Genomic DNA, 23,377 nt, shown 5'->3' with positions numbered 1-23,377 from the left:
GCTGGTACGAAGGCTTCCTTGAACTTGGTTTCGAAGTTCACGAAAGTTCCGTAGCTCTTAGTTGCGGTGTTGTCAACTTCGGTGTAGAAAGTGAGTGCCCAACCCATGGCACTATCTTCTGTCATATATGCGAGAGCGGTAATGACCTTCTTCTCGTCGGTATTGTAGATCGTAGCGTTAAGCGCGAAGTACGCTTTAATTGCATACAACCATCATAGGGCCTGCTGAGGGCTCCCATCGTAGGTGGAAGGCGCTCCAGCTTTCAATTCTGGAGTGTTGGTGGTGGTGGACATCCTGAGCGTCTGGTCTAGTGATGTTTCTGTTCAGGGGAACGTTCTCATTCTCTCTCTGAGTTCTTCCTTCTGGTAACCTCCCGGATGGAGAGGGTCGGTTGGGATGACTTTAATCTTTTGTTACGGCGAACCGTATGTCGACTAGGATAGGCGCGACAACAGGTACTCGATAAGAGTTACACCTGAAGTCGGATCGTGTCCTCACAAATGTAAGGTTCTTTAAGACAAACCGAAGAGAGTGTCTTCAGTCTGAATATCAGTTATACGACAACTTAGGATTGGAGGTCCTAAGCGAAGGATAATGCAGGTAAAACATAGTAGATTAAAGTGAAGTCTAACTAAGTACATGGCCATGCTTATATAGGCGTAGGTGGTTTAGGGCAGGTACACATACGTCATCGTCCGAGTCAGAGATAAGAAGTATGAGTCAGCTAGTGACATCATCGACCGAGTCATAGATAAGAGACATGAGTCATCAGAGATAAGAGATATGAGTCAGCTAGTGACGTCATCGACCGAGTCATAGATAAGGGACATGAGTCAGCTAGTGGCGGTGCATGGCGGCCATGCTGTAATACAGATATGGAAAGATATCAGCCTAATGATGGCACAGGCAAGTGCAGTCATGGCATAGTACACGAATGGAAGTTAAGAGAAAAGAGATAGGGGTAACCACGGTTGTAACACCTACTAAGTGGTGATTGTAATTCTGGTCACCCAACCCTATATAACTAGCTACATGAAAGTCCAGAGTCCATAGGTGAAAGTAGTAGCAAAAATGCGGTGTAGGGAATGAGATTCCTCCAGGCTTAGATCATGCATATTACAACTCATGATGATTGGTACAGTACATGACTCACTATCTATAACTTTCCCACAAAATGCGCCAGAGGTGCAACACTTTCCTGCACTATGCAACACATTCCCATGCTCTTCCTGTGCTCAGTTGCCCTTTGTTGTGCAGCATCCCAGAGCATCCATCCATCATCCAACCAGTTCCCTAGTGAGTCCTTTCTCATTTATTCTCACTATCAGACCATATTTAGCATTATATGACACTATATTTTGTCATGGACCCTTAGTTACATCATTTACATACTTAGAGCACTCCCTGTTCACTTCTGAGCCCTGGGAGCACACCTAGGCACAGCTTACCCATTGCCTAGGAAGTTTTGATAGAACAACCACCATCATGTCAGTTAGCACCAGGAGTTAGAATCCATCATCTTCAGCCAGCATGCATTAATCATCGCCCTAGCCCTCAGTAGCAGTCCATTATCATCACCAGTCACCATTCAGCAGCCTCAGCACATGCCTTCACACCTTCTACCAGTTTCTTATACATCTGTGCACCACACACGCCTTATTCCCATGCTTCATGCTCCTACACACTCCATATTCCTGTGCACACGCCTTCACCGCACTTCACCAGAGTTGACCTGGTGTCACTTCATGGATCCTTGCTTTCCTTGCTTCCCCTAAGGGTCAAACACATTGCTTGGCGCACTTCAACCAACATTGAGAGAGTCAGTAGACTTTCCTCTCACCCAGAGGTAGAGTCCACTTTCTTTCTATTGCTCTACAAGCCTAGCAGAGTAGTTGAACCTTCAGTGGGTCCAATAATATGTAGGTAAAAGGCCATGAGGTACTGTGGCCAGTGGGAATCCATGTAATAATGCTGTCTATTCAATCAGTAATGGGAAATAAGCGACTACACACCAGTGGGGTTAAGCAGGACTGGACTGGACATGGTAGGGCAAGTGCGTGGGATCTCCGAGTGGGTCCAATGCATCAGAGATGTGGAGATGGTGGGAAAGTGTCAGAGATGGGTAGGAGATGTGCAGACTGAGTGGGAATTGCAGAATGGGGTCCTAGCAGCCCAGCCTGAACATGATCGTCACACCGAGCTACTTACTTGGTGCAAAGACAAAGGTATAATACTCCAGACAACAGTGCCGTATTCTCCAGAACAAAACAGCATATCTGGGGGGTTTAACCACACCTTAACTGAATTAGCACATGCGATGATAATAGCCAAAAACTTACCTGAATTCTTATGGGCAGAGGCAGTAGCACATGCTGCCTACCTACAAAATCATGCACCAACACGAGCACTGGAAGGTGCAACCCCTGAGCAACTTTGGAGTGGTAAGAAGCTGGACATATCTCACCTTAGCAAGTTTGGCACACCTGTATATATATTGCAGGAAGGTGCAAAACCATCTAAGATGAAGCCAAAGTCAGTAAAACATGTCTTCATAGGATATGAAGATGGACCAAAGGCAGTGAGATATTATGATGCTCAATCATGTCAAGTCCAAATCAGTAGGAACTATCAATTCCTGTGAAATGAACTTCCCCAACAAGCACCTGATGTGCAGCATGAGGGGGAGATAGGGAGTACAGACATGCAGCCATTAGGGGGAGCTGACATGCATACACCTACAAAACCACTTACAAATGAAAATGAGTGCATAGTAGAAGAAGATGTATGAATGACTGAAGAAGGAAGGAGCGAAAGCTCTACTTCCTCATGAAAACAGATGCATCCACCAGAGAATGATCTGCCTAGAAGAACAAAGAGAAAAATAGTTAGACAAGACTACCATAAATTGAATGATCCAGTACATGAATGGGCTTACCTCAATCACAAAAGTGGATATGAGTTACCCAAACTGAAGCCAACATCATTATGGCAGCTATTATCAAAAATGGAGGCTGCAATCCTATAGAGCCCCATATGCTGAAAGATGCATGCAAATCAGCAGATTAGGATAAGTGGGAAGGAGCCATAGATGCAGAACTCACCCAACTGAGGGAAATGGGTACATGTCATATCCCACAATCCGGACTCACATTCCATAGTATTCCCACACCTTCTGAGCCTACATCTGGACCACACTTCATATCCAACTCATTCCCAGATCCCCTTCCGCTGTGTACTCCACACCTCAGCAGGATTGACTACACTCTGGATTTACCCCTGAGCTCCGGACCATCAGATCTCCACTGCTAGCCTGAACCATAACTCCCTGTCCCATCCACCCTATGTACACTCCATCCAGCAAGACATCCAGACTTCACCTCATCTCGGATTCCGGACTCTATCCACCTTCTCATATCCTGGTCCTGTATCCACCTTGTCTTCTGGATCCCCAGATCTCCAGACCTCCGGATATTAGCTCCGGACCTATTCCCACCCTCTGTCCAATATCCTGCGCCTATCCCCATTTAGGCATTCTCTGCTTTCTGGCTTTCAGTTACCTCTTCTGCTGTCTTGCTTATTGATCCTTGTATGAGTCTTCATCTCCAAGTCCATTTACTTATGTTCTGTCTTACTTACTAATGTGTTTCCACATGCTCATACATAGCCTTGCTCCTTTGCTTACTGATCCCCTCAGATATTGTTCAGTATATAACCCCTGTAGATACTCCTGTAGTTCCTTAGTTTGAATATCAACTTAGACTTGCCCAATCCTCTCTTGGACTTTGGTCCACCTAAGTCTGTCCTACCCATCAGGCCTAGGGATTGATTCCCTAGGCCGGAGCTCCACCTTTCCAGCACTTACCCTCTTTCTGGACTTAGGTCCAATCCCTGTCTCTCCAACTCTACCTTAGGGTAGTCCACCTCTGTTTGTTTCTACATCAGACTTCATCCAATGTAGCCCCTATTCCTTCTGGACCTCCTGTCCCTCGTACCTCCGGGCATCTTGTCCTTCAGATGTTCCACCCTCCATACCTTCAGACGTTCCATCCTCCTAACTTTCGGGCATCCTGTCCTTCATACCTCTGGACATCCTGTCCTTCTGTCCTCTGTCATCCTGCCCTCCTGTCCTCCTGTCCTCCTGTCCTTCTGTCCTCCATCATCCTGTCCTCCTGTCCTCCTGTCCTCCTGTCCTCCTGTCCTCCTGTCCTCCTGTCCTCCTGTCCTCCTGTCCTCCTGTCCTCCTGTCCTCCTGTCCTCCTGTCCTCCAGACCTTCAGACCTCCTATCCTTCCATCCTGTTTCCTGTAGAAGTATTACCTTGCAGTGGGAACTCTCCTGAGCACTTCCTGTGTTCCTCCAGAACTCTCCTGCACTCCTCCGGAAGTCCTCTAGCACTCTCCAGCAGAGTAGCCAGCCTCCGGAAGTCCTCTGGACTTTGTCGGACCATCATTGGACCTCATATGAAATGAAGGGCACATACTTGGGTAAGGGGCACAGCATATGAGCTGAGGCCAAGCCCCTCTGAGTCAGTCTCTCTCCCCCTTGAGCAACATGGTTCTTAACAGTACATGGGAGCTTGTGGATCCTCCTGAGGATCGAAAGATCGTCAGGAATAAGTGGGTCATAGTTAAAAAGACTAACAAAGAGGGAGAAGTTGTCAAATATAAAGCTAGACTAGTAGTGAAGGGGTACTCACAAATTCCTGGCATGGACTATACTGATACTTTCTCCCCAGCCGTCTGTCTAGAGACGATACAATCTGTTATGTCATCAGCTGCTATCCTCAATTGGGAGATAGAGCAAATGGATGTACATAAAGGGAGCATACCTTAATGGTATCCTGAAGGAGGGGGTATACATGGAACAACTGGAAGGGTACAATGATGGTACTGGTTGAGTATGTCAACTTGAGAAAACCCTATATGGACTAAAGCAATCAGGGAGAGAGTGGAACATTGAGTTAAATAAACGCCTAAATAACATAGGATTCAGACATACCATATCAGATCCATGTGTATATATTAGGTGCTCACAAAACAGAACAGAAATCATCACCATTTGGGTTGATGATTTACATACATACTGCTGTTTGCAAGCAATAAAGACTTAATGAATCAACTCAAAACTCAATTAAAGAGCATCCTAGATGTTATTGACCTTGGAGAACTGAGAAAAATTGTAGGGATAGAGATAATGAGAGATTGACCAAATAAATTGATCTGAATCTCACAGACCAAATACATTGAATCAATCCTGCAGAAATACAGTGTGACGATCATATTCCCACTAGGCTTGCAATGGCCATCTTTTGATATAGGGGATGGAAAGGTAGCCCTCATATCACTCATCACTCCCCTATATGTGGCCTTCATTAGTTTCAGCTACAAAACCACTGTCCACTCCTTAGGCCGCACTTTCCTGTGATGCCCATGCACACCATGCATTACTATTCATGTTCCTGCACCTTAACCTGCACATTTCCCACACCTCACACACTGTCAGTTCACCTGGTAAAGTGTTTTAGGTGCCCCAGTACATGACCACTCTGCATCAACCACTTTTCCCACACTCAACCTGCTCTGGACATGCATTCACTCCCATGCTGTGCACATACCTGTGGTCGATTTCCCACACCTTTGGATTACCTTACAGATATCCCATGTCAGTCCATTGTCCATCCTACCTCATTGGTATGTATTTTGCCTTGCCTTGTGTGTTGTAACAAGTGTTGCAACCTTATTATATGTCCTTACATATTCCTGCTGCCTGTCTGTCCTGTCCCTTCTGTTTCTGAGAGGGTTTAGCTAGTATAAAGTACCTAGAGTGACTACTTCATATTTACTTCCCTTCTATGGTATTTCCTTCCCTTAGGTTTTACTTAGGAGCAGTCAACATTAGTGCGTGCTTTTAGCCCATATTGGTTACCTTATGCCTGGACACCTTACCTTGACTTTCCTTACCCATGCAATCAATACCCTTGCCCTCACTTGCTACCCACGCCATTCCCTAAGACTTCCCTACCCCTTACCCTAGCATCTTGCACTTCCACATAGACTGCTCATCGACTGCACTTCCACATTCCCATGCTCTACATACCTGTGCACTTTTGGGTCTTCAGTATCATTGGTCATTCTCAGTAGCAATTCCCTTTAGGGTCGAACATTCTTGCTTGCAAGTGTAGCAGCTAGGCAGAGCATTGACCTTACAACAATATTTTTGGTTAGGCACTTTATCAAGTGACTAGCCATTGTTGTGTTTGCACAACAGTCTCCAGAAGTCTAACACTGTAGGAATGCCATTAGATCCCAAAATCATGCTAGAGAAAGAAGAGACTGACCAAGAAGGCAACCATAACAATGGTTATGCATCCCTAATCAGATCTCTAATGTACCTGGCAGTAGTAATGTGACCAGATATTGCATATGCTATCCAAAGGCTAGGCTCATTCACTTCAAATCCAGGATTAGCACATTGGACAGCGGCAAAAAGAGTACTAAGGTACCTATCTGGTACACAAAGCATTGGGATCCAATATCGAGGCTCTACTGATAGCAACAAAGTCCAAATTGAAGGATAGTCTGATGCTGACTATGCCAATGATCCAAGAGACAGAATATCAGTCTCAGGTTATGTCTTTAAGTTAGGTAATGGAGCAATTACCTGGAGTTCGAAGAAACAGAATGCTGTTTCACTGTCTTCAACCAAAGCAGAGTATATGGCAATGGCACATGCAGCATGTGAAGCTATCTGGCTTCAAAATTTATTTCAGGAATTGAGTCTTGCTCAAAATACTCCAACTACCTTATACAGAGACAATATGGTGGCATTAGTGATAGCACAAGACCCACAATACCACACAAGGTCAAAACATTTTGATGTAAAGAGTCACTATGTAAGGCAAAAGATTCATGAGCAAAAGATTCACAATGTTTACTGCCCTACAAAAGAAATGATAGCCAATATATTGACCAAACCACTACCTAAACTGGACCATGAAAAACTCATAAAGAGTCTAGGCATGTCTCCCAATTGAGGGGGAGTGTTGTTATAGCAGGTATGACTGGACAATCAGTACACATACCTGCGACATGATCTGTGCATGGTGAGTAGCAGAGATTCAGACTATCTGACTTTAGAATAGAATGAGTATACTATGGAATATGCCGAATAGAATTAACACTCATTGCTCATCTCCTATTGAGAATAATATCAATCATCTCTCATCTCTTGCTCATATATCTCCCTATCAAAACTATCATCTGCTCATTTATATCACACTCTGAAATCCATGGTTTTATCCTGTTATCCTTCATCCAATTTGTTCAGTGTTTCCCACCATTACTACAGCAGGCCTTTACATGTATACTTCCTCTTTCAGTATAGCATTAAGGTGTGCCCCCTTTACATCCACTTGCTCTGTCTCCCAATCAAGGATAGCAGCTGATGACATAACAGATCATATTGTCTCTAGACAAACAACTAGGGAGAAAGTATCTGTGTAGTCCATACCTGACTGCTACACCACCCCTCGCCTAGGGGTTCCCTACTCTAATGTGTCCAGAAAAAAATCACGTGATATTTCTGCCACACCCATTGTATCTTACCCCGGACCTGATGGATCCTAAAAATGTTCGCACACAAGTTCCGGTTCGTACCACGTCTGGTTGGAGACCACTAGCGAAATAAGTGCAGAGTTGGAAACAAATAAGGAACATACTTACCACGTGCCCTCAAACGTCATAGGTGGGAACGACTACTGATCAGCGTTGTCGAGTCCTAAAGCATTTTAGTGGTAGCACCCACATAACATGCAGTGCTAATCCTGCCCACGATCTTCAGGGCATCCTACGTAACAAGTATCAGACGCCCAATAGACGCCCTGCTTTTAGTTTGAAGATCTACGGGCCACAATCGCCATCCCCGTTATATCCGATGAAGTTGTGCGCGCCAGAGCCCTCGAAGTAAAAGGAGTTGGTCAATGCTACGGAGGTTACTGAACCGGACGGTCAGGGTGTTTTTTTCGAGTATCACATTGTGACAGACACCGCTAGGTCAAACACAAATTCTCCTCAGTATATGACGGCTACCCTGACCAGTGCACTGACTTCGGCGTCATGAAGGTACAGCCATGAGCCAACCTAGAGTGCCTCAATTGGATCCGTGCTCAGCGCGAAGAAACAAAATTCGCCGTTTCAGGTGGTGGCGATTAATGTAATTGCGAAGCTAACTGCGATCAGGTTAGAAACAGTATGCATTGGTCCAGCTAGTTACCTATTCTCATAGCATCCTCCCTGCATCCTCGGCGACATAGCATGAGCTTGACCGAGGTGATAAGACACCATCCGGCTTTCCGATTCCGGGACAGGGCTGATTGAAAACCCAACTAACGCAGTGCGGCATTGCTATTTCCACCGGGAACTGGAGCCCTGAAATTTGAATTGGACAGATCTCTTCTCAAATCAAGCGATATGGCTATTGCTTGAGGGGACCGAGAAACAGAGGGTAGCGTTTGGTCTGCCATATATTGCTGCCTTCCACGGCGTCAATGGCAGCCTTGGTAATGAGGTGGATGACTGATCTGGAGGCGCTTAGTCTCCACTTGGTAGACCAATAGAAGGAAGACAGTCATCCTTTATATAGAGGCGCTGGAGATATTTACCATGTTCTCTGTCCTGGATGTTAAGCGTGAGCTCATATGAGATTGTGACAAACTTGCAACTGACCAGAACGTTCCGCTGCTGAATATTTTCGAGGGTTTTTGCTCTTGCTTCTGATCGCTGGACAAAATACAAGCTGCCAGCGCAGGTTATATCAGACAAAGATGCGGTGGTCTGTGAACTGAGCCCATCGTACTTATTCTATGGAGTCTATAGAGAGCCTCGGAATTCGGATCGGGAAGTTTGGCCTCCTTTCGAACCGAACAACTATTGCTCTAAGGGACCCAGATAATCAGTTTGATAGTTTGTTGTCCTACTTCTTGTCTTACCAGCAGTAAGGTATCGTCCGGAGTGTCGCTTCTGCTTGCCCTACATTGCCAATTTCCACGTCGTCTTTAACGATCTCAATAATCGGTGGCTAGCTAGTCCTTTGTCAACGGCGCTGGAACTCCACCCTTGCTCCTGATTGCTTTTGGAAAAGATAGACTGTCAGTGCGGAATATGGCCGTTCATTGCTGCTGGGATTGGCGGTCTATGGACTGATCTCATCGCTACATATAGTGTTGGTAGCGGCTGGCACTAAGTGGCTACTTCGGCAGCAACTTGAAAGGGTTCAGTGACGATGTTGTGCGTCACATGCCATGGGACACTTCGGGAGATTTAAGATGAGTGCCGGTCCGAATTGATATTTGGAGAGGATCATATTATACCCCGTATTACAACCCTATCAGCCACGCGCTCGAGGGTAAGTTATGGGTGGGAAGGTCTGTCAATTTGAGACCGCCTGAATGGCTGTAGGATGATATTGCCCACGAACACTAGGGTACTTCTCACCCTGTGGATACAAGTTTAGTATGCCGCGGCATCCTAAAGTTAGTGTGACGTTGATCATATCATGAAACCGGGCTTGTCCTGTTGGCCAAGATCTTGTATGAAATGGTCTGGAATTGCTATGTGCAAGCGACATGGACTACTTACGAGAATGAGTGAATTGCCATGCCAGCTGGCAGCCAGTGCTGCGGTGTGGCTGTTGCAGACTGACCGTTACTAGTGACTTGCCTGAATCGGCGTTCATTGAAATCTCTCATCCAAAGTTCTCAAAGGGCGTATTAACACTTTTCCCAAGCTTCTTCCTCCGACGTTCCTTCAATTCGATTCCCTTTTCCTCTTCAAGTTCTTTTTTTCGCCTAACTTCTCTATTTTATGGAGACTCCGTCGTCGTCGACCACTCTTGCGCTACCAAAACAATCACCAAGTCGTTATCCGAGGTCATCACCATCGTCGACAGCCTCCTCCGTTCCAGAGCTTTGTTCTTCATCATCGACAAACAGGGAACGCAGTTCAACAGAATCTGCCATATTTACCATATACTCCATGTACGGCGACGACGAAGAGCAAACCAGCTGGACTGCCTCTTCAACCTTCGAGGATCCTTCCAAAGAACTTGACTTGTCCTTGGGGGACAGCTTCCGTTACAGTAACTTTTTTAATCAGAGAACTTCCTATGTTTCCAATACAGACACCAGTTTTATCGACCTGTCTTCAGACATGAAGCCCTTTGGCACATTGTCGAATCCTCATGATCGGACACGGCTATCGGCGACCTCGAATGGCTCTGCCAACTTATCCTATCCACCCCCACTTTTGAATCGTGCCAATTCTCATGGAAGAGACACTCTGGAACTTCCTACACGTTCCAAGCGCGTTCCTCCCATCCCAACTCGTTCCCAAAGTGCTCTCACTTCATGTAGTTCCTCAATTGATCTAGACGCCGTTTCACCTCCTGTATCACATCTTACGCCTCCCCATAATCGCCCACCATTACGGTCGAGAAGTAGAGAACGCCATGTCCCTGAACCTACTTTGGTTCTCACCCCCCCACAGCCAACGTCTTCTTTAATCCCACCATCCTCTCAAACGCCATCTTCTTCTCCCACCACTAAACAGCCATCGAAACTAAGCAGTCCTTCTAGCAAAACGTCGCTGGTGCCCTCAGAAGGTGAAGACCTGGACGCGTTCCACGTGCGGAGTACGTATGCACACCTCGACGTGATTGGTGTCAGAGGCGATGGCTACGAGGAGGGCGTGGAACGCACACGCGCACGAATTCGTGCCAGTAGAGGAAGCGAACTACGCGCGGAGGCTGCCCTGGCTGGTCCCTCAGAGAAATCACGAGACCTTGAAGCTGAAGAACTCAACGTGCTGTCCAACTTAGATCGGTGAGATTGGATCAGAGGAGTACATCCTCTTAAATCTCATATTTTGCAACTAGCTATGGATTTTTCACCGTACCATCTCACGATCGACTGGTTCTACTCCCATCTGGTCCTCTGCTTAAACGATTAGCTTCAGTCAGAGCTGGTTCGAAATCAGCACCGAGCCATGCTGTGTCCGTCAGCTCATTACCCGCAGCTTCATCTCCGCTCAAGGAACAAATGCGGGTTGCCAAGTGGGACAGGATGCTGGAAGTTCTTAGTCGAGACGACGGCGGAAATGTAGAATCGTGGGTTATCAAAGCATCAAAAGCGCACAAGCTTCGCCAGAGGGTATACAAGGGGATCCCTGACAGATGGAGAAGGGCAGCTTGGGAGGTGCTCATGAATCGGTTTTCGAAATCCGGACGTAAGGCGGTTGAGGAGCTTGGAAATCATTATTTGCAGGGCTTGGAGAAGCCCTCAAGCTACGACATTCAGATTGACTTGGATGTACCAAGAACTATCAGCGGTCATATCATGTTTCACACGCGGTACGGACTTGGGTACGTTTTAGTGCTTACTTTGACCTTGCCATGGTTGATCCCCTTACTTCAGTCAACGTTCCCTGTTCCACGTCCTACACTCCTTCTCGTTACAATGCCATCAATGTGGCTACGTGCAGGGCATGGGTCCCATAGCCGCGACTCTCCTATGCTACTTCGAACCTGAAAAAGTTTATGCCGCCCTTTCCCGCTTACATGATACCTACAACATGCACACCATCTTTTCCCCCGGTTTTCCAGGATTGTTGCAGGCCATTTACGTCCAAGAACGAATCATGGAATCGAAGATGCCAGACGTGTATGCTGCATTCAAGAAACACATGATTTCTACGACTTCATACGCGACGAAGTGGTACATCACGCTTTTTGCCAATTCCGTCCCTTTTCAGACACAGCTCCGGTTATGGGACGCGTATCTCTTAGAGGGGGAAGACCTTTTCATTGCGGTAGCAATCTCCATCGTATGGGTCTATCGAGGTATGTTGCTCTCTATTTATCCAGTGATCCTTACTTTAATTCAATCAATAGATCACATCACATCCAGTTCCGCCAATTTCGAAACCATACTCTCCCTTCTATCCTCTTTCTTCGTACCCGAAGACGACGACTCACTCCTATCCTGGATAGAACGCATGCTCGGCGACAAAAAGCTGCGATCGCAGATGGCGCGATGGCGTCAAAATTGGAACGAGCTCGTCGCTTCAGGTAAGGATGGCGAAGCCCTTCTATAACATTACCTCCTCTCCTCTTGGTTTATTTTCCCATCCCCCTCCTTGCTACTGCTTTCGTCCTTAATCCTCTTCGTCTTGATATCAGACTTGCATCGTTATTGGAACTCTTGGTATATATTGCGACTGCATCACCGTCGCTGTACTCACTCTCACTGCCACTGTTCGCATCATTAATGGAACCAGTCAAATGCAATCTTTATGAATCCTAATGCGGCTGTAGTACCATATGAACGCTCCTACTAGAGTTATCCACTAACCTTACTCGCCCACCAACAATGCCACTGGATCGGCACCTAGATGCCGTACGAGGCTACTCACCATGCTCACAGCCTCTGCAAATCATTTGATGCTTGCAATGCACTAGTGTAAGTGTTCTCCATCCGATCGAAAAGTCCATCTGATGCCCGAACGAAATCCAAATGAGATAAGCGCTAATCGTTCGTGGAATTGACCGTAGTCCACTGGGTTTAACATCCCCGTTGGCCCAAAGCAGTTCAAAGGTGATGGTAAAAATGCAGTACTGACAGCCAGTTTCTTGATGAATGAGCTGAAAGTGATGATACCGTTGCTACACATCTTAAGCTGGCAGTGCTCGCTGTACCGCGCTCGGTTCTTGAACCTCATGTTAACTCGGGCATGGCTTTCGCCTCGTAGATCTTTGGAGAGCTCGAAGGCGACGACAGATCCATGGTCGGCTAGTGGAGCCACGAATCAGAGCCATCTTGACTTTGTTGGTAGTTTTGTCATGTTTCCCAGATACCAGAAGACAGTGGGAAGCAGCGGACGGATGGTGACTGCGTACTTGAACCCATCGAAGTTCTCAGGGAATATAACAATGCCTTAAATTACTCTGGCCAGTCTTGTTCTGGACGGAATCAGTGAAAATGCAATATTGCAGCCAATTGGCATGATGATGAAGGCTGAAAGGGAATGATTAAGATTGGTACAATATGTTGGAAATCAATCCGTCAACATAGTAGTATAGATATTTCTTTTTGTTTGGTGTCGCGTTCACTACCTTCAACGTACTTACTAAATACGGTAACTCCGCTCCAGGTACATTCGCTCGTCTCGTTTTCCCCTTCTTCCCCAGTCTGTTCATACTCGACTGGGGTAAGTCTCACTATATGATACTCACATTCCTTACTGACGTAGTACAGGACTTACGAAGTCCTTGTCTCTTTAGGTACATACTATACTAGTCTGTTCATACTCGACTGGGGACTTACGAAGTCCTTGTCTCTTTAGACGTGTGACGTCTCTTACAATAGCCTAAAACGTGGGTTATATGGTGTTCTCAGGACACACCAGCGTGCATGTCAGTGGGTACATACCTATGAGACGTTGACGGTACGATATAAAGAAGATGTCATAAATTGCCGTAAACAACGCGTTCTACTTAACTGGTCACGAGACCAAAATAAGTCCCCAATGAGTTATTATGTAATTTATTATAGACTGCTGTAACATCCCTGGAGCAGCGACATCGTGAATAGCACCTGACAATTTCAAGGAAGAAGAATTGCGAGACAGGTGAACTCTTCTGTGAGATCTTTGTATCTATTATTCAGGAGTCAGTGGACGTGCTGACGATTATCATGTGATCTGTCATCGGTCTAGTTCGTCTACGCACCTGTCAAGCTCAAGGCCAACGTCATTCAATACATCTGCCTCACACTTTCCGGGACCCATAACCGTTGATTCTTGCCATGTGGGAGCGGACGCTCCAGGATCTCATTCGTGGCTTGCGGGCTAACAAGAACGATGAAAGCAAATTCATTGGACATGCCATGGACGAGATCAGGCGTGAAATCAAGAGCAAGGATATGGAGCTCAAGGCTGGCGCTGTTATGAAACTTACATATGTGCGTTGCTCTTACTCTCGACCAGCTTCGAGCCTAACATCCTTTTGTAGCTGGACATGCTAGGATATGACATGAGCTGGGCCTCCTTTCACATCGTAGAGGTCATGTCGTCCCCCAAGATTCATATCAAGAGTGTGGGATATCTTGGTGCCGTCCAGTCGTTCAATGAGGACACGGACGTGTTGATGTTGACTACCAATTTGCTCAAGAAGGTGAGAGGCAAAGGGTCCTGCCCTTTACTGTGAACACACCATTGAATTACATCTAGGATCTAAGTTCAACGCCTGCAGATGTCGCAGTTACTCTAAACGGTGTTTCTTCTATTATGACTGCAGACCTTGCACGCGACCTCAATCCTGAGTTGGTCGGCATGCTCAACCACTCCCGACCCCACATACGCAAGAGAGCAGTTGCTGCTATGTACAGGGTGTTTCAGAAGTACCCTGATGCTCTCCGTCATGGTATTGGCCGATTGCAGGAAAAGCTAGAAGATCCGGATCCAGGTCAGCCCAAGCTAGACCATATTAAGCTCTCTGTTTAACCAAGGCACATACCCAGGCGTAGTCTGCGCGACTGTAAATGTCTTATGTGAGCTTGCCCGGAGAGACCCCCAAGACTACCTTCCGCTCGCCCCGCAGCTTTTCCATCTCCTAACCACATCGTCCAACAACTGGATGCTCATCAAAATCGTCAAGTTGGTACGGACCTCGCTTGCTGTTTACGAGCCCGCTTACTCTTATTAGTTCGGTTCTCTCTCGCCTCATGAACCGCGGCTAGTGAAGAAACTACAACCACCGATCACTGACCTCATATCCACGACGTCCGCGATATCCCTTCTATACGAGTGTGTACACACATGTATCATCGGTAATATGCTACAGGGAACTACTGGCGACTCACTTGCGCGGATGTGTGTGTCAAAACTCGCAGCATTCATCGAGGATCCGGATCAGAATTGTCTGTGATTTACTTTGTCCTTCGAGTGGGTACGACTAACTGAGCTACAGTGAAGTACATTGCCTTGCTTGCAATGGTGAAGATTGTACCGACACACCCACATTTGGTCGCAGAGCACCAAGATACAATCCTTTCGAGTGTCGATGATGAAGATATCAGCATCCGTATGCGTGCACTAGATCTGCTCTCAGCACTCGTAAGTCATCGTGAGACTTCTTCTTCCTGTATAATACAAATTCTGCAGGTCAATCGAGACAATCTACAATCAATTGTGCAACAGGTGTTGTCGCATCTTGTCAAGCCCGAGTCCTCCGCCATTCCGTCTGCAGTACAATCCCTATCCCAACACATCATCCCGTCTGCTCCTGCAAAGTCCCCAGGTGCACCATCTCAATCCACCGCCTACCGCCTTGTCCTGTCACAAAGGATCATGACAATGTGTTCTCAAAACACCTATGACAATGTCATCGATTTTGAATGGTACCTCTCAGTCCTCGTTGACCTCGCATACGTATCGAATGTCGACATCGGCACGCAAATTCGCGACCAACTAGCAGACGTTGTCGGACGCGTGAGAGCGGCTAGGAGCTATGCAGTTAAGTTGATGGTGAAGGTACTGTCTGATGATACGTTCTTGCTGCACGCAGGTGAGCAGGGTAGTTGTTCCGAGGTGCTGTGGGCGGCGGCTTGGATATGCGGAGAGTACTGCGGGTACGATTTAATAATTCATTCCCTTCCGATATACTGAACGATCGTACCACAGCGAGCTTTCTGCGCCGGACGAACTCATCCCCTACTTACTTCAACCAGAGATTGCGTCTCTGAGGCCTGACATAACCGCCGTGTGCATACAATCAGCCACAAAGCTGTTTGGATACTGGGCTTCTGAAGCGGCAAAGCAGTGGACGGAGAGCTTCCTAGAAGACCTCAAGAAAGCCGTTGATATCATGATTGAACAGATGGAACAATTTGCATCTAGCACCCAGATCGAGGTCCAAGAACGTGTGAGTGACGAGGGTCAGCGATTAGGGATTCGCAAATTAATCAATTCATTATTGTAGGCTGCAAACATTCTTCAGCTGCTTATCTTCATCAAGCGCGACGTAGCGATGTACAAACCAAAGCAGGAAAATGGGTTCTCGGACCTGAGTGCAGCCGCCTTCGACCCCGTATTAGAACCGAGTTTTCCAAAGAGTCTCTACCTTATTCAACCACTCTTCTCATCGCATGAACTTAATCCTGTTGCATCCATCGCGCAAGCGAGTGTGCCCGTTCCTGACGGGCTTGACCTGGATATGTGGATTGTCCCGTCAATGCAAGATCGCGTTGCAGAAGAGGGTGACGATGGCGACGTGACTGAGCGGAAGATCAGGAGGAACAAGAAAGGGAAAGGGAAGGAGTCTGCGAACAGGATGAAGGTTAAGAGTGGGAAGAAGAAGCAGAAGGAGGACCATTACCGGGAGGAGCTTGCACCGCAAGAAGAAGAGACAGCTGAAGAAAAAGCTGAACGAGAAAGGGTATGCATTAACCACACTCTCCGCATCGCATCGACTTAACTAACATTCTGCAGCTTAAGGCCGAGCGGCTGGAACGAATGCGGGATGATCCATACTATATCATGGACGACCAATCTCAGAAGCCACCTGCAGAGGATGTCGATTCAATCCCTGTTGTCCGACTAGACGGTCCCTTACCACTGCCAGGTATATTTCTCTCCACGCACATGAACATGGCTGATGCCCTCGCAGAAGAACCCCGCCTTCCCGGGCTGAGAAGCAGCGCGTCCATACGATCTACTCCTCCGTCGTTTGTCGTGGAAAGAGGGGGCGAGATGCCTGCGGGCGTTGTCATCACACCGCAACCGTCAACTCCCGTGCCATCCTCACGACGCCAAACGCCAAATCCTTTTGACGTCACCGTGACGCCTCCACCTCCCCTTCCTTCTTTCCAATCATACGAAGTTCCTGATGACGAACTACGCACGAGCACTCCAGAGTCCATCAAAGTCACACGTGCAAAGAAGAAAGGAACAAGTACAGCAAAGAAGAAACGAACAGTGAAACCAGAGATGAAGGCAGGGGATGAAGGTACAGTAGTTATACATTGATGTAATATTGTACTGGCCCTGGGCGCTCATCCCCAGCGCGTTTTGTGTGGATACCTAGGGAAATCACTACAGCAGCATCCGTTCTCTCAAACCCACTTCGCTCACTTGAAATAAGTTTGTGATTCAATTGATATCTGCTTGCATGCTGTATTGATTGTATCTACATACCTGATACTATCATACGAACGAGATAGCCGATCTCACGTGTGCGTGGCTCAACAAAAATAATATAACACTAGTAGCTGAACTACAACAACACTCACGATACAGTCAGTGCGATAAAGTCCCTTCAGCGGAGGCCAACGATGCAGCAGTATGGAAGCTGTGTTATTTCCTGCGGGGTCCGTGAGGGACCTCCTCGGGCATTTGATTGTACCAGAGGCCACAAACATACCAGATATGATGACGACTGGAATGGAGATCAAGGAACACAGGCACCGATAATAGGAGAGAATGAACGGTGGGAAGTAGGACTGGCCCCAGTTGTAGAGATAATATTGAGAACACTGGGAAGAACGCGGCAAATTTTCGACTTGACCACCCACGAGACAGATTGCCAGCTGGGATAAAGTTCAGAGCGTGAGACTCGTCTTCGAGGAGAGTCTACAGCATAATCGCAATCCATGAGTTGAAAAGTGAAGGTGACGATCCTGATGAAGAGCTGGTTTAACCTCATTTGAAAGCTCGCTAGATTCAACCAGCTTCACGTTGGTCACATTCTTGAACAGTTCTGTATAGGCCAAGTAATGCGCATTTAAAGCCCGAGTATATATGCACTGCAGATGTGAGGTGAACGTTGAACGTTCGAACAAGCACCGAACTCAGTTCGAACAAGAGTATATCGAAATTCGGATGCTAATGATCCGAGATCAACAAACTTTCCTTCCTCCAACCTTCCTCTTCCACCAAATTCTGCTGCACCAGCGTTGACAGCCGTCTAAAATTCATTAAAATGCGTATCCAAACCTCCATCATACTATCCAAAACCATTGCCAAGTTCATGGGAGTATTGTCAAGAGACAACTCATCAAAGATAACGCAGGGGATTTTTGATACGTACCGCGCACCGCAAGCTGTAAGGTGCACTGACAGGATAATAGGGAGGTCATATGACAACCAAATGATAACCGAGCTTCACCCATGGTTAAAGCACCAGTATTGAAAGCCTTTGAACTGCGAATAATGAAATATTACCTGGTTGACGATTGGCCGCACTTCAAAAGTCTATACCAATGCGCTCGGTGTACGTTGCAGATATCGAAATACCTCCGTGTTCTCAGGTACCACTTTCTGCCCATTAATCACGCGGATTTTATTTCCTGCGCATGCTGTCGCTCCATCCGACCCAGACTTCTGGACTCGGGCTGTGCCAGAACATATGGATGTCGCTTCCGTGCTATGTTTACGAGCTGCAGTGGTGCAAAACAATGCCCGATACGACTGTTAAACGATGAAGGAGTTCTTCGCTACTCCCTGGAGTTGATGATATCGGTAAGGTATTTTTCGCTCCCTTACCGTTCACTATATCACTGGTCCTTCTGGGCCAGAAAGATATTGCAAATGGTATTGTCTTGTTGCTCTTCATACAGACACTAAAATGCGAACAGTTGTAGGGTCTCAGTAAGGTGGCAGGATATCGCGATGTGTTAATCAGGAAACGAAATGTAAGTGTGAGCACTCACAAGAAAGTGCACTGAGAATATTCTTATCTATGACGTTTGTTGCTTGAGTCTTCTCGAGTCGGATGCTGGTGAGCCGTCTCTAAAATAATACGTTTTACAAGGTGATACAAGAAGTATGCATCAAGTTTTGCATCGTCCTTTGCACCTCGCGTATGTTTGTTCGTTGTCGTTGCTGACCAGTTCACTGCGTAGGCTGTATATCCAAAAGCACCGATATAAATCACGATCTGATGGATCTCATCGCTCATGCGAATGGACCTCCAACGGATCCACGATTATTCAACCTCTCGCGTAGCCAAAAACATACTCCGAGCAGATTGTTAGCCTCAGGAAGGTACAAACATCCACAGCGCGTCTACAACACGCTTCTCGTTTTTTCATCGCGGACTTGCCACAAGAATGAACATCTCAAGCGTGGATGCAAAGCTGAACACCATCGTGCCAAAAGACCACTGTCCCATTTAGTGAATAATGGTGGTCCACAGGAAATGTTCTCTGAAAGGAAGGTCCCTGCAGTGGAAACACAACTCGAGGACACCTTCAAAGCGACTCTGGACAAGCACATAAATATTGCTTCGGTGGCCTTCATCCTCTATCCCTCACCTACTGCACTTACTGCCACTGCGAACGCATACACATCCACTCAACATTTCAATCAATTATCTGCTAGACCAGGTACGTGTACACCCAGCTTCAACACCTACGATTCCTAACTATATTTACTTCTTACCTCCAGATGACCCAGTCCACATCCTACCCCTCCTCGTCGAATGATTCCGATTCTTCCAATGCGGTACAATACATGCCAAACACTGGCATGTATATGGGTCAATTTTCCTGGCCCCAGCCCGCATACATTCCTCATCCAGGCTTCTACAACCCTGATGATGTGGAGCCTGATGCACCGCATGGTGACGCCCCCTCATACGCCCCCGTCGCACCTTCGCCTGATTTGGGTGCTGGAATTGAGCATCACGCATTCCAAGCAGGACCAAATGGTTATTACCCCCCTGCAGTAGCTGATGTATCGGGTGCCACTTATGTTGGTCTATACCCATCGCTAACTCAGGCTGCTCCTCCCCCACAACACCCATCCGCGCCCCCCCTGTACCATCAATCTTTCCCATCGAGTTCTTTTCCAGGAGCCGCGAACCCTTACACTCCACCCGAACCGCACCAAGAATATTTCCACCAGAATCACGCGCCTGGGCGCCCAACGCCCTTTGCTCCCTTATTTGTCCCTCAAGCGCCAAGTTTGTCGGTCGGTAAAAAGCGCGTCGCGGAAGACCTCGAAGAACGCGGCGTCAAGCGAACTAAAATAGTCTCCAGCAGGATCAAGAACGACCCGTTGTTTGTGATTTTTCTTTTCATCTTGTGGGATCGCATCCTTAATCCTTGGAACAGAAACCTGTGTTAGATCAACATGGTCAATCCAACGGGACATTCATGTGTTCCAAGGACGGAATAGTACTCCATCCTGAAGGCTATCTTAAACACCTCAAGACAAAAAAGCATTTAGGTTTCAAACTAGAGAAATACAAATGCCCTGGTTGTATCAAAACGTGCGTACCCCAACTCTCGAAATAAGCGTGTCTCATAATTAACATTGTTGTGATTAGTTATGCCCGACGTGATGCCTGCAAGAGGCATTGGGACAACAGTTGTGGAAAGCTTACACCTGAGGGCGCTCAGCTATCATACGCAGACGCTTGCAAAAGCTCTACAAGTTCCACTTCTGCCGCGCCTGTGACAGTACCTACCACGGCGTTCACGTATTCTTACCCATACCCTATGCCCGTCACGTCGATGTCCGAGAACGTGCAGACCACACCTCTAGCAACCTGGGTTACACAGTCGTGTGGAACGCCCGCTGTTGTTGATCCCTTACTTTACCTCTCTCAATCGCCAGAGAATGACACAGTCACGGAGCCTGCCGAAGACAATGACGACGCTGATTTTTGGGAGGCTAATGAAATACAGGACATGGATGATATGTAGCCATATTTTCCTTCTGCTGCCAACTTTTTCTCTGTTTTATTATCTGCTGTCATTCATCCCCCCCCCCCTACATACATTCTATTCTTTATGGCATAACACGCTACTCTTCATTCATTCGTACTATCATGATCGTTATTATCGTCATTGCTATTGCTATTGCTATCATCATCAAGGTAATTTGGTGATGCGTTGGTTGTAATACACACACTCCTTGCATGTACGTACTGGAAGATCTAAGGAACGAGCGAGCATGTTAGGTGAAACGATTTGTAACATCATCTCCCAATCCGTTCCAAAGACGACCTTCACATTTAATAATTATTATCAGAAGCATCGACTGATTTCCGCCGTAAAATATTTAATTACTCAATTCATAGACAAATCATGATGGCATTCATTTTCTAACCCTCTCAGACCCTCAAGTGGGTGTCAGGAATTACTTTCCTGCCACCTTTTCAAATGGGTTGCGTCCACTAGCATTTAGATTCTCCGTGACTCATGCCTTGCTTCCTGATGTCTCATCACTTAGATCTCTATATTTCTTCTGAATCTTCAGCTTCCTACAGCCATATGTAGGTCTGCCCAAAACATCCACATTTGGATCTATTTGGATATTCCACTATTTCCACATCCCAATGCTCAATCACTGCAGAAGCGACAAAATAGCCAGACTGGGATAGAGTGGAGTTAGCAAGCTTATGCAGATAATAACTTGAACCTGCAAAGAAAATATGTCACATCAGAATTAGATCACAAGAGACACTCATTCCAGGGCATAACGTGAATTGTGATTTATGAGTTTCGAAGGGCTTGGTTTGTTGCCTGGGTGCCTAATCTGATGCAGAATCAAATCGGAATTCTAGGATCCTCACATCTGTTTTCTGTCAGGATTTAAACAAAAGCAGGTCTGATTATACTCTAGGTAGACATGATGAGGACTGCTTCTAAAATGCTTTCCTCACCAAATCCTGCTCATCTGTGCAAAATGATGAGCAAGCATTTGTCCCCCACCAACCAGCAGCCATGTTCCTCACCAACCAGGGAACCCAATGACATCCCAGTGGTGCTGTGGGTCCAGTAAGTCAAGAAAGCCATCAACCAGCAAACAATCCATACCCTCAGCCATACAATGCGGGACCACCTCAGTTGTCACCGCTACCTATTGACAATGGAGCCTTGCCTCATGATGACCCATTTCTTGTGCATGGACAGCCAAACTCTGGACTGAATGCACTGCATCAGTTCAATAATAACTCAAATGGGACACCTTACCATGGTCACAGTCCTCGCCCACCATTTGCATACAGTGATCTACCATCACATGCCCAATCAGTTGCCCCCTGAGTTGGAGGAACTCCACATAGTGGCTATCAACCATTGTTTTCAGTACCAAACCAACATGAAAAGTACGGTAGACAAGACAACTGTGTATAACAAGTGGTGTGCTCCCTTACAAAATTCTTGCGTGTTGTTGGTGTTGTAAGCTTGCAATACTGGTCCCCAAGTTGACATTGCTCCTCATTGGTCCATGGTTTAAAAGCTGTTGAATTATAGAAAGGATGAACAAGTAGAAATTCAATCACGAACCTCCATCCACAAACACATCTGGTTTGTCTTTGTCTCTAATAGAGATCCAACATGCTGTGACAATCATACTGGCACTAGGCGCGAATGATCAATAGCACAGTTCTTCTCACCTTCAGAAAAGGAGATAAAGTGTGGATCATTAAATCCATATATATTGACCCATCTGCTCTTACTCCAGTCTGGTCCTAGGAATCCACCCTCCCATGTCCTATCCATGTCCACCTATCTCCACTGGTGTGTTATTTATCCCAAATGTCATTGCTAAACAAGCTGCAGGTCTTATTACACGACTACTCATGTTCTGCAGCACATGATGTTTTATTACCTATAGACTCATCGTGCGCTTGCTAACTATGCTACAATTCTCATCTATGCATTCTGGACATTCACGTGCTATGATATAAACGACCAAAGTACATATGATTGAGTGGTTTTTTCTTCCCCTGGAATCAGCTCTATAGGAGAGTCGTTCTTGCATTATTTTTGTAGACCTTGCACTATCCATCTATTTTGCTTTTTCTTGACAATCCTGTGCAATTCGACCATTCTGAAGTCCATACTGCTAGGATCTTACCCTTAAAGCTCTTGCAAGAATACTCAACCCATGACCAGTAGTTTAGTGCTGTTCTTCACTCGCACTATATCCCTTGCGACCAGCTGCTCCATAGAGCGTGGTGTCTTAATAACCGAGGGTCTTATATAAATGCGTGTAAAATGTAATGACACCACAATTACACTAGGATAAGACTTCTTGCCAGTCCTTGATTAACACGGTCTACGACTTTTCTTCTTTTGTGGTAGATAATGTGTGAGTTCCTGGGAGGCTCACTAAACCAATCTATATGATTAACTTAGCTGGAGCTTTTGTGTTATATCCCAACTTATAAACTTGTCTAGGTTAAAATGTCTAGACACTGGAATGTGGTTCCTTGTTAAGATAATCCTCTGTAGAGACTACGGTCTCAAATATGAATACATTGACCAAAGACTGGTTGGTCAAATAGGCACAAAGTGGTGAGAAACTGGTCTCACAAAT

General features: G+C 46.4%; 4 protein-coding genes across 4 annotated transcripts; 3 read left to right on the top strand and 1 right to left on the bottom strand.

Annotated features, from left to right (window-relative positions):
• The first annotated feature begins 9,491 nt into the window (after nt 1–9,491).
• BJ212DRAFT_1365272 (rab-GTPase-TBC domain-containing protein) lies at nt 9,492–12,189 on the top strand. The gene is made up of 4 exons (XM_041336064.1): nt 9,492–9,585; nt 9,638–10,875; nt 10,929–11,414; nt 11,467–12,189. Exons 2-4 carry the CDS (start codon nt 9,860–9,862, stop codon nt 12,143–12,145), a joined length of 2,181 nt encoding a protein of 726 aa, XP_041191679.1. The 5' UTR covers nt 9,492–9,585; nt 9,638–9,859; the 3' UTR covers nt 12,146–12,189.
• Nucleotides 12,190–13,854: 1,665 nt separating this feature from the next.
• Nucleotides 13,855–17,074, top strand: BJ212DRAFT_1274811 (adaptin N terminal region-domain-containing protein; the record flags this gene model as incomplete). The annotated part of the gene is made up of 10 exons (XM_041331178.1): nt 13,855–14,010; nt 14,061–14,222; nt 14,279–14,513; nt 14,569–14,708; nt 14,754–14,967; nt 15,018–15,163; nt 15,212–15,678; nt 15,731–15,971; nt 16,029–16,484; nt 16,538–17,074. 10 exons carry the CDS (start codon nt 13,855–13,857, stop codon nt 17,072–17,074), a joined length of 2,754 nt encoding a protein of 917 aa, XP_041191678.1.
• Nucleotides 17,075–19,099: 2,025 nt separating this feature from the next.
• On the top strand, nt 19,100–20,449 carry BJ212DRAFT_389411 (uncharacterized protein). The gene is made up of 4 exons (XM_041343081.1): nt 19,100–19,431; nt 19,493–20,106; nt 20,161–20,318; nt 20,376–20,449. The coding sequence occupies exons 2-3, from the start codon at nt 19,493–19,495 to the stop codon at nt 20,171–20,173; spliced, it is 627 nt and encodes a 208-aa protein (XP_041191677.1). The 5' UTR covers nt 19,100–19,431; the 3' UTR covers nt 20,174–20,318; nt 20,376–20,449.
• An 865-nt stretch (nt 20,450–21,314) lies between these two features.
• Nucleotides 21,315–22,557, bottom strand: BJ212DRAFT_1300894 (uncharacterized protein; the record flags this gene model as incomplete). Its single annotated transcript, XM_041333049.1, has 6 exons — nt 21,315–21,472; nt 21,789–21,820; nt 21,914–21,978; nt 22,209–22,294; nt 22,342–22,395; nt 22,452–22,557. The coding sequence occupies 6 exons, from the start codon at nt 22,555–22,557 to the stop codon at nt 21,315–21,317; spliced, it is 501 nt and encodes a 166-aa protein (XP_041191676.1).
• Between the last annotated feature and the right edge of the window lie 820 nt (nt 22,558–23,377).

The sequence above is a fragment of the Suillus subaureus genome (genome assembly GCF_016647635.1).
Source record: "Suillus subaureus strain MN1 chromosome Unknown BJ212scaffold_22, whole genome shotgun sequence".
NCBI lineage: Eukaryota > Fungi > Basidiomycota > Agaricomycetes > Boletales > Suillaceae > Suillus > Suillus subaureus.
Note: the sequence above shows the minus strand (reverse complement) of the source record. Positions and strands in the feature narration are given on the sequence as shown.